At 52.7% G+C, this 11,182-nt stretch overlaps 4 protein-coding genes across 4 annotated transcripts; 2 read left to right on the plus strand and 2 right to left on the minus strand.

The window, feature by feature from the left end:
- On the minus strand, positions 1 to 1,922 carry PODANS_2_1510 (uncharacterized protein; the record flags this gene model as incomplete). Its single annotated transcript, XM_001910861.1, has 3 exons — positions 1 to 472; positions 533 to 1,636; positions 1,684 to 1,922. Coding segments are annotated over 3 exons (1,815 nt in total), but the record flags the coding sequence as incomplete, so codon positions are not given.
- A 4,321-nt stretch (positions 1,923 to 6,243) lies between these two features.
- PODANS_2_1520 (uncharacterized protein) lies at positions 6,244 to 6,530 on the plus strand (the record flags this gene model as incomplete). The annotated part of the gene is made up of 2 exons (XM_001910862.1): positions 6,244 to 6,463; positions 6,517 to 6,530. The coding sequence occupies 2 exons, from the start codon at positions 6,244 to 6,246 to the stop codon at positions 6,528 to 6,530; spliced, it is 234 nt and encodes a 77-aa protein (XP_001910897.1).
- Positions 6,531 to 8,442: 1,912 nt separating this feature from the next.
- PODANS_2_1530 (uncharacterized protein) lies at positions 8,443 to 8,861 on the minus strand (the record flags this gene model as incomplete). The annotated part of the gene is made up of 2 exons (XM_001910863.1): positions 8,443 to 8,720; positions 8,771 to 8,861. 2 exons carry the CDS (start codon positions 8,859 to 8,861, stop codon positions 8,443 to 8,445), a joined length of 369 nt encoding a protein of 122 aa, XP_001910898.1.
- Positions 8,862 to 9,186: 325 nt separating this feature from the next.
- Positions 9,187 to 11,172, plus strand: PODANS_2_1540 (uncharacterized protein; the record flags this gene model as incomplete). Its single annotated transcript, XM_001910864.1, has 1 exon — positions 9,187 to 11,172. One exon carries the CDS (start codon positions 9,187 to 9,189, stop codon positions 11,170 to 11,172), a length of 1,986 nt encoding a protein of 661 aa, XP_001910899.1.
- Positions 11,173 to 11,182: the final 10 nt, after the last annotated feature.

The raw sequence follows: 11,182 nt of genomic DNA on the forward strand, positions 1-11,182 counted from the left end.
AGACTGCTGGCCTTTAGGTCTCAAACTCCTCCAATTCCCAATATCAACCTTCTCAAACCCCCCCTTCCCCATAAAATGACGATCAATATGATCAAACCTCTCGCTGTGCGCCGGCCCCCCGACCCCGCGTGGCTCGACAGTCTTGACGCAAAACCCGCACCAGAACCTGCTCTCAAAGTTCCTCCCATGTCGGTAATCATTCAGCTTCCGTTCAATCTCCTCCCCGTCGCGAAACTGGTGATCCCGTTCCAGATGCCCCTTTAGACTCTCCCTGCGATGACAAACCTTGCCGCATTCATAACCCCCCTCACCAGCAGCAGCGGCAGAAAAAACCTGCTCGGTGCACCGCCAAATCTCCAGCTGAAAGTGTTGGCTGTTTTCGTGTCGCTTCCAGTCATTCTTGCTCCCAAAACGCTTGTCACAATTTGAAAATGTGCAGGCGTAGGGTTTCGCGTGGCGTTTTTGGTGTTTTCTTTACCCCGAAAAGAATTAGTCGCTTGATACTGAATTTGGGGACGGGGAGGGGACATACTTAAGCTCGCAAGGCCTCGAAAAAACCTTGTTGCAATCATCAATCTCGCACTTGACCTCCTTCGTAACCTCGGCAACAACAGACGACGGCGCAGACGGCGTCGTCGTCGTCGTGTTGTTAAGAACCACCACCTCCTCCGACTTTTGATACCCAAACTCCTTCACAATCCTATCCAGCATCCCCCGTGACCTGAGCATCTCCAACGTCGCCTTGAGGTTCTCCACATCCCCCAAATCTATCGAGACAACACCCCCCGGTGATTGCCCGGTGGCAGTAGTAGTAGTGGTGGTGGTGGTAGTAGTAGTGGTGGTAGTAGTAGGCTCGGGAGATGGCGCCGCAGCAGCAAGAAGCTGGAGCCGGCTCGCGTCTTCTTCAAGATTGGACGAGTCCTGTTGTTCAGAGACTTCGTTGTCCTCCTCCCCAGCTTCAGATTCCTCATCACCCACCATGGCGGCCGACTGTCTTCTGGAATAATCCAGAGTCATCTGGTCTGGCGAGATGGAAGTTAAAGTCACAGGTTCATTTTTGGGCTGCTGCTGCTGCTGCTGCTGCTGCTCCGCAAATTCATCATCATCATCTTCTTCTTCTTCCTGCATGATATTGTCCGGGCTGGTGTCATCGTCTATCTGTATCACCTCGGCGGGGTGGGCGTGCATCTCACCCGCTTCATCCATCGAAGGCAAAAGTCCGCTGCCGGCACCGGTCAGAATATCCGGAGAGACATGTCCTGGTTGCTCCAAGGTTTGCTCCTGAACCGGGGGCTCAACCTGCTGCTGGAATCCATGTGGAATGTTCAGTCCTTGGAGATCCATCTCAATGGGGATACGTGGGTCATCCAGTCCGGTTTGGCTCTGGTGGCTGTGGAATCCAGAGGCGTTCATGAGAGCAGAGTAATCCGGCTGGCTCATTGATGAGCGGTACATCAGGTGCTGTGGTTGGATCACCGCAGGTTCATCAGGCACATGATGGGAGAGACTCGTCATGGGCTGGCCATGTCCTAGTCCGCTCCATGATGCATGTTGACCAGCATAGGTAGAGTGTGTTCCCGCTTCCGAAGGCGCGTGCTCGGAGGCAACCGAAGCACCGCCGATATCCGGGCGGCCACTGGCGATAACAATGTTAGCTTCCCAACTAGAACTGTTGATGAGTACAAGGTAACGCACCGATACAAAAAGTTGGACAAGTCCATGTTCTCCTTGTGATGTACTCGCTTCAGATGCTGCCTGAAGTTGTCTGGCCTCGGCCACGTCTTGTTCTTGTCCTTGCACGAGTCGATAACACATTGATAGACAGGTGCATCACTCTTGTAGATCCTGTGGACGCCCGCCCTGTGGCGATCCAGGTCGTTGTTAGTACTGAATCCCTCGGTTGCCTTGGGACAATCTGGCATATCGCATTTGAACGGCTTCTCGTGCCGTGCTTTGTGCTTCCTGGCAAGCAATATTGCATCAGCAAAGTCTGATCAACCCCGAGTGAGCCAATACCGGCAACGTACCTGAGCTCCGAGTTTGTCTTGAAGGTGAGCTGTGGGCAATCGAGACATCTGAGGTTGTTAGCAGTCGAAGTGGTGGAGCTCGCCCGTTGACTTCGAGCATCGCAGCGGCGTGTCCTGTCGTCGGTCGTGACTTGGCTTAGACCATAGCGACTAAACTGCTGTGTGATGTTTTGCGTCTCTGGGTTGTCGACGTCCCCATTATACACTGAGGACGGGTTGCCCACGCTCCGAATGGTTTGGCTACCGTAACCCGAATCGGACACAAGCTTTCCTCCGGTTGGGCTCACGAGCGTTTCTGCTTCAGACGGGGGTGCATTGTTTCGATACTCGGTATAAATAGGTGCGGTGAAATCAGAGTCTCTCCATGAGACTGGTGCTGTGGCTAGTTGAGAGTTTTTGACAATACGGTAATTCTTCAAGAAATCGCTGGCGTTCAACGTGCTTGCCATCATGTTTTGCTGCGGGACATGTCTGTTGCCATAGGTACTCAAGCCGCCCAGATTGTCCTGCATCATGGCATATGCTGTGTAGTTGTTGATACCAGCCCCCGATGGCCTGGTCATGCCCGCCATTTGGGACGAGTCAGAGATGGGAGCATGCTCGGCCAGGTGGGCGAAAGAGTACCGCGGAAGCTGCGACATGATGCCGGCCCCCCGTGATGACTGCCTGGACGACTTGTATTATTCGACGAGGCAATCGTGAGAACGTATGTCGTCAAGTTAAGGTGGTTGTCTAAGAAGGTGTCAACAGGGAGGAGGCCTGTACAGTTGGCTTCCTGATGGAGTCCATCTTGGAACGGACAAGGAGAGGAACGGGTAAACGTCTTGGCGTTCTAGACCTCGAATTGAGATTCGAGGATGCTCGACAACAAGGCCAACAACTATGGATGGAAGATATGAAAAAGGTCTACTAACGGGCAAAAGAAATACACCCGATTCTGTCAGTGTTTGTCAGAAGACCGCAGTCGTCGGGCGCAGTTCACGGTGCAAGAGCTGGAGTTGCCCGACTCAGCCAGACATTGCCACTAGTTGTGAATGGGCGGGCGCGGGCTGGTGATGGTTGGAGGGCGACGAACGGAGATCAAGGTTGTTGGAGTGGGATGATCAAACAATGGAATTCCAGGCAAACGTTTGCGTCAATGATGTCGTCTCAAAATGACTTGTGCAGTGAAATGGGAGAGAGGGAGCCGATGTCGAGTGAAAATTGGGAATTGGGAATTGGGAAAGGGGATGGATGACAGGCAGCAGTGCCAGGCTTGGCAGAGCACAGGAGCACTGAGAGCACACATCGGCCGCCTCACTTTTCCACTTTCCAACCTGGAAGTTTCTGTTTGAGGGAAGTCGGTGACTTGCGACTGACCGGTTGGCTGAGAGGCCAATCAGGCTCGGTGAAGAACGCCTACAAGTTCGCAAAGCTGAGCACAACTCATGGTCGCCTGGTCACGTGGGTCACCACTGACATCTCTTGATTGGATGACACTTGGCTGTGCTACACTGCCAAGTCACACCTTGTGCTTCCACATCTACAACAGAATCAGCAGTGTACACTCTCGTGGAAGCAGGATCGGAGGATCATAGGAGCGTGAAATTTCTCAAGCACTTGCCTTTTCCTTTTTGTTTTCAGTCTCGGAAAGCTACGATGGCTTTTTCTAGTGCAGGGTTTGTGGCACTCGCCATGGAGCTCCCAGGTGTGGTGATGAAAACCTTAATCATGGCCGCCCAGTCAAAATTCAGAAAGTCATGATCAACCTTAACACGATCATTTTCCGACTCATTCAACTCATCAGGTAGTATTCTTTTACTAAACACCACAGCAACCTCACGAGGGATCACGTCGAGAGCCTCTTCCTTGCCTTGGAATTCTGGAGCCAGGTAGCCGTCCAGCAGTCCACTGCCGATGATGAGCCAGATGGCCCAACAGTTCAGCGATGGCAATCACCATTCTCATACACGGCCTCTGAGGCCGTCCGCCAAATCCAGGAACAAAGAAAAGATGACAGCCGCTTGACCTTGTCTGATGCAGGGTGAAAGATGATCGCCGCGGAGAAACATGCCGAGGGGTACGACAAGGAGGCATATGAGCATGCTCTCTGGTTGACCCAATTCACACATGCAACTGTCAGCACCATGAACTCACGCCAAAGCAAGAAGAGTAACGCCCGACTACAGACGTATTTGCTTAAGCTTGAACATCCATTGGCTACTGCCGGGCAGGTCAAGACAGCGGCTGGCCTGGACACAACCCCACCCATCTTCAGTGGCGCTGGCGATGACGGTGATTCGGCCAACTTCTGCAAGATCGTAGGGGCAGAACGTAAGAACCACATCATGTCATACTTGAACCAGACTGGGCATTCGACTTTCAAGCCCACTTTCATCACCCGTTCCGTTGCCTTCCAGCGCAGGACCAATACCCAGTCCTCTACTTTGTCTACGGAACGCTGGCAGACCCCCCGTGTTCTCAAAGAAAACATGAACCTCGACGACGAACTTGTATACAAGCCTGCTAGAGTGCGAGGTGGTTTGCTCAAGGTCTGGGGAAACAAGTACAAGGCCCTCGTTGATGCGCCTTCAAGGATGGATCACAACAAGGCGATCGTCGATGGTTACGCCTTTACTGTCGAGAATAGCATGTAGGAGGATGCTCTGTGTGGGTATGAAACGGACAAGTATGAGGTGGTACGGTGCGCCATCGAACTGCCAGAGGAATGCCAGGTGGTGAAGGGCTTGACTTTCCGATTTGTTGGGGAGACAAAGTGACACCACTCCATCAACTCACAGCAGGGCTGTGGGCTCCTTGACACCTTTGCTCCCTCGCGTATTGTTACCTGCCAGGTTAGCATCTCCGGGGAAGAGCCCCGAAGTGCAGATCTGTATCGGACCGTCAAGCGCGGCTTCTCTTCGACCACAAGTTCATCGGAGTCCTGTCGGGTGGCTGCTTCTGATGGGCCTTGGCGGTCTGTTCTGGATTGGACAAGGCATTCGGCTGTGTAACTTGTATAGGCCGCGAGCCTCAATTTTTTACACCAAATTCTCGCCGGTCTCCTTTTCCGCATCATGGCTGCCTGAATCGGCTTAGAAGGCGGGCGTCCCAAAGCACGGCGAGGAATGTTTGCTTACTCGGCTCAAGCCACCATCTGAGAAATAAAAGACAGGTCATATATCATACCCTCTCCAAACCCCAAATTCTCTTGTTCACCATTTTCAAGCAGCGTCAGATCCATCTTTTACCCCACAAGCGTCAGCAGACCAAGCAATGTTTGCCTGAGAAGCTTCAACACTACTGTCCCCGGCTTGACTTCCATCGCGCCTCCCGAATGCGGGCCGATGCCCTATGGCCACGCTATACCGGGCCTTCGCAGGCATCAGTGCCAGGGAGACCTTGATATCGCCTCCAACCAGTCCGAACTCGCTCCGCATCTCCTACCGTCACCCTTTCTGTAGGGTTATGCTCTCGGGAGGCTATCAAGTCACCACGTCTCGATACTGGTCGATATCCTCATACTTATAGATATCTTTGCGCACAAGAGAGGTCGGGGAATCTCATCACCACATCCCTTCTTCTCTCCGGGTCGGTTGATGTACCAAAGACCGGCGAGGTCCGTCTCAGCTGGTCTGATGTCGGCCACCAGGCGTCAGTTGGGTAATTTGCGCCGGGCGACCCCCACTCCTGGTTGTTTGCTTCGTTGCAGATGGTGTAAGGTGTGCGAGGAGGACCCAGTCTTTGCAGCAGCACAACTGCAGAGCAGAGGCTCGACTTTAACAATCACTCACAGATGGCCTAGATCCGCTCGACGCACTATGTGATTAGATCCTACCCGAATGTGCTGTCACTTCATGGCACCCACACAGCTCCTTGTCGTCTCACAGGTGGATGGCTGGCGTCGTCATATCCAACAAAGATCCAGGCTCCTAGGTGCAGTGTGATGATGTGCACCCTCCGACTATCGATCGAGAAGTCTCGGTTTAAACGTGACTGGCAGCTATGTGGTGCTTGGAAGGGGTATATAGATGCCTCAATCGCCGTTTTTTTATCTTCTCGGAGCAATTTCAGATCACCCTCTTCCAGTCATTACTGTGGGCTAAAAGTCTCGTCTCGAGGTTGTTGACGAATCTTGTCTAGTCATTTGAAAGACTGCTTTCTAGAATCTCAGGATACCAAGCACCAACACAGTCAACCCGCTTCGCCCCTTTTTACCTCGCCCCTTGCCGTCGGTATGTGCGACTACGAGGAATTCATTTGGTCCTGTGAGCACTCAGACTTCCGGCTCAAGTCATACTGCCATAAAGCCCGAAACAACCCGGGCCACGCCTGCAACTTTGTAAAGCGGCTACGCCATTGCTGGGACCAAGGCCGTCCATGTGACGCTTGTCTTGCAAAGCAGGCAGCTGAGGCCCACGCCCAGATGATGAGCGGTTGGTACGGGTCCAGTCAAGGTACGTCAGAGGTCAGCTGTCAGATACTTCCATCCAGTGCTAACACCAAGAAGGCGGTCGAGCCTAGACTTTTCCAGCCAGCCATTGGTCCTTCGCTGCAGACCATCCATCGGCCACGGTTGCCAGTTTCTGATTCATCTCGATGGGGGAGCCAGAAGATTGTCTCTTGGTGTTGTCGGAGTTCAGAATAGAGTTTTCATGGTTTGTTCATTCAGGGGGGCGTTTCACTGTTACACAGTTTGTGGGAAAAGAACACACTTCTTTTTTGTAGAGGAGAAGAGCAATCCAATCACTCTTTGCCATGATGATGAACAGTAACAGTCCACTACATATAGTCTCACACTCTGGTACCTACATTGCCCACCTATCTTATCACCGAGTCTCCCGAGATTGTACTACATACCTATATCTTTTGTCCTCTCGCCTTGTTAGGCGGGGGACTTTGGGGATAAAGGTTGTTCCAGTAATCTACTACTACCAGGAGGAAACTCGCTGACACTGAGTAAAAAAAACTAGCCCATTCTTTTTTTCTTTCGTCGCCTCCACCGAATTACGTCCCACCCTCGGGAAAGAAACCTTCGTGTCATCTCCCGTGCCCTTCCCTCCTTCCTTCTATCATGCGGTAACACGCGGACGCGGACGGGAATGGACGAACCACGTCTGTCTGTCCCAAGCCATTTTGTACGTCCGAACCCGCCATGGGCAATCATGAACTACTTTTTTTATTCCCACGACGGATACCAAGGTAGGTAGGTAGGTATTTTCCCCTTGATATCTGCAACCCCCGTTTTCCCTAGGTCGCATAGACCATCTGGCACATGATGAGCCACACACTGCCGGCTTCCTTCCTTGCCTTCCCGTACATGGGCGCCTGTGTTACATACTCGGCTGATGGAATATTCCAACCCCTTTTCCAATGGGGACTGGGGAAAATTTTGCTCGCCTGCTTGCCGGCCGGGAGCATGATTGATGATGGCTGGGAACAAACCCCCCCCCCCCCGCCCCCCCGCCCCCGGTTGGGGAGCTTACATGAACAGTTAGTTTGTCTATATCGGATGCGGGTATCCTTTGCTGTTGGAAGAACTACCTACCGAAGTGTTCGGTAACTGAAGAGAGGGTGTCTAAGAAGGTGAAGGTGACACACGCTACGTGGTTGACAGTCGGGGCCGGGGAATTACATGCGGGTAGGTAGTTGAGATATGTAGGGGTTGGTTGAAGGTGGGACATGGGTAGAGAGGGAGACATTCCATGGAAACGGTGAAAAAATTCATATGGTACAAATGTCACACATCAAACCCAGCAGAGGGGGTCAGCGGCCGAGAAGTGGGGGATGTGGAATTCATGAATGGGTTAATGGTTAATCCTCAACAATACCTCCCTGATGTCAGTTGGATTCTTCCAAACTGACGTTAGGTAGCTGCCTACATTTTAACATATTGAAAACAACTCCGAGAAGGCCGGGTGTAACGTTTTCCATACATCACACCACGCCACTAGACTTTCACAAGAGTTACGACTGTTCTTTGTGTTCAGTTGGCGCGGTACTTACCTCGTGGACAAGCACGACGGTCAAGGGCGCGGCCCTAAAAACCCCTAGCAACTTCCTTCAGAGACCGCGGAAAGCTTTACGCATTTTCTCATTCGAGCCATGCGTTACGAAGAGGTACAGACAGGCCTTTCTTTTTGATTTATACTTTAGTTCTGGTATAATAAGACTCCAAGGATTAAAAATACGTGCACCAGAGGCTGAACCAAGACCCATCTTTACCGGGGACATACATCCTCCGTACTTTCCAAGCTTTCGTCCCCTCGTTGTATCATCCTCCATCCCAACTTACCATCCCAACTTTCCCCCATCATCAGATCAACTCAAGGGAACATTCCACACATCAGCACCCAATCAAAGTAATCACATCAAATCATTTATTCCCCCCTCTATAACCCCCCCCCCCCATGCCTTCTCCTCCTCATCCCAACCTCTACTCAAAATTCGTAGCCCCCTCCACCCTTCCCACAACATTATACCTCTTACTAAAAAACGTAACCCAATCATTCAACGTCCCCTTCTCCTTCTCCGTCAGCCCAGACCAGTCGGCATCCACATCCTCGACCTTTGTCGAGGTCTTGCCCAGGGCCTTGGAGGCGTCCTTTCCGGCAAAGACGTGGTAGGCGCCGCCGGGGAGGTAGGCCTTGTTGCCCGTCACGTCGTAGACGAGGCCCTTGATGGCGACGTAGCATTTCCCGTCTGCTTGTTCACCTGTTTTTTGAGTTAGAACATGTGTGAGGGTGAAAGGGTGGTAGATATACCGTTTGCTTTGGCCAGCTCCGAGAGAGAGATTGGGTCGTCCTTTGGGGGGTTGAGCTGGACGGGGGTTTTGGGTTCGAATTTGCCGGACATTTTGACAGATTTTGTGATGTGGGATTTATGTGCTGAGTGAACGATGTTAGTGGTGAGATGTCGTTGTGTTGGTGATAGGGGGGGGGGGGGGGGGGCTGCTCAGGGGAAGCTGATGGCGAGCTCAAGTGGGGGGCGGGGTAAAATAGCTACCACCGGCAGAAAAGGGAAACATACAGCTTTCGGTCAGACAGAAAGGTTCGTTGATTCTGAATAGCTTTGTTAGATCTGGCGGAGCCTGAAAGCAGGTAAGAAATACTTACGTACTGGAGAACCCTGAGTCAAGAATCTTGTGATTGTTCAGTTGAGACAACAGATGAACCTCGGGATGGTGGCGGCTCGACAGGGATCAGGCTGGGACCTGGGCAATGACGTGCAGCGGCCGCCAAGAAAGGGACGGTTTGGTGCCTCAGGCACTATTGTCTTATCTGCGAAGCTTCCGGAGAGAGCTGCCAAGAGCTATGACCTAAGCTCCCAAAAGTTTCCTTCAACTCCAGGTTCAAGGGGCATCACCAGAAGTGGGAATTGCCCAGCTTTCACCATGCCGGTTCCAAGAATAGCCGGTCTACGGGCTGTAGGAGCGCAGAGACTACTTTCCACACCACGAAGAAGCCCGCAAACAGCGCTCAATGGAGCTCGTCAATCCCTCGGAATCGACCAGCAAGGCCGTCTAAAGTCGACAACCCCACCACCGGGCGGTGGACAAGGGACAGGTCAACAACAAGGGCAGGGGAAAGAGGGCGAGCAAGGAGAGGCTCAGAAGGAACAGTTCAAGAAGGGGTTATGGTCAACATTCTGGACGCTATGGAAGAGGGACATGAAGCGAGGATGGGAAATCACGAAAAAGACATCGCTCAAACAGACATGGAAGGAAGAGCCAATCGGTCTGGTCATCGGCGCCGTTGGTGCGACACTCTCCATGTGTTTCCTCGCTTTTACCTTTTACCAATACTTTGCCTACTACAACTCTCCCACGTTCACCGTTTTCCCCGAGGACGTCGCCTTCGCGTTGAGGAAAGCTCTCTACTTTGGTGACTTCAAAAAGGACACCAAGCGCGCGCTGCATTACTACAAGCAGGCTATCGAGCTCTGCCAGGAGCACAAACTCGACCACTTCTCCGACGAGGTGATGGGTATCAAGCTCAAGCTCGCCGACTGGCTCGAGAAGATCGACAACCACCGCAACGCTATTCACATTCTCGAGAACCTGCTCTCTGACTGCCAGCGCTGGATCGTTGCGTTTGAGAAGGCGGAAAAGGAGGAGATTTTGCCGGGGCAAAAGAACTACAAGCCTCAGCATGCTATCAAGGCTGTGGAAGGTGAGACACCGGGCGAGGTCAAGATGGTTGTTATCCCACCGCCACCGGTTGAGGAAGAGGGAGGAGCCAAGTCAGAAGGAGAGGCGGCTGCTCAACAACAGCAACAACCACCACCACCAACCAACCCAGACGGCACACCTATTCAGCCAAAAGAAACTTTCCGCGGCAAGCGCACACGTCTATTGATGAAGTCGATTGGCATTGCTGTTAAGCTCGCCTCTCTCTACTCTGATGACCATGTTCTAGAGCGGGAAACCGCCCACGAGAAGCTCGTCTGGGCCGTGGAAACCAACCTCAGAGAACTGGCTCGCCGGCAAAAGGAGCCCCTCAAAGAAGGAGAGGGCAAATGGATGACACCCGAGGAAATCGGCGGCACGCTCGAATCTCTGGCGCACGACTACCAAGCCCAGGCCCAGCATCACTTGGCCGTGCCTCTTCTCTTCCAAGCACTAAGAATGTGCGATCAACCATGCCATACAGCCATGCTTAGTATGTTTTTTATTTCATCTCCCTTTTTTGACCAAATTTTCACTAACATGCGTCTAGTGTCAAACATATCCACCTCATTCGCCGAACACCCCCTCCTCCCACCCGGTGAATCCCCCGTTGATGCTCTGATGGAGCAAGACGCCTCCAAGATTTTTGCTACAGCCAAGCAGCAGCGCTCTGCGTACTTAGAGGCGGCGGAGAGATGGGCGCAGAACGCGATTGCGCAGGCGAAGAGGACGACGGGGGAGGAGAGGACTGAGGAGTGCGATCAGGCTTGTGCTGCGGCGGTGATCAATTATGGGTCTATTCTTGCGCTGCAGGGGAAGACGGAGGAGGCGAGGAAGAAGTTTGAGCAGGCGAGGGAGATGATTGGGAAGATGGAGGGGGGGGACACCGGGGTGTATGCCAGGGAGGTGGACGACGGGTTGACGACGTTGAATGGCCAGGGGGAGGACAACAACACGGCGAAAAAGAAGATTATGCCTGGGGGGGTTGTCCCTAGGTAGGGTGGGTTGA

Source organism: Podospora anserina, chromosome 2, assembly GCF_000226545.1.
Source record: "Podospora anserina S mat+ genomic DNA chromosome 2, supercontig 2".
NCBI classification, from domain to species: domain Eukaryota; kingdom Fungi; phylum Ascomycota; class Sordariomycetes; order Sordariales; family Podosporaceae; genus Podospora; species Podospora anserina.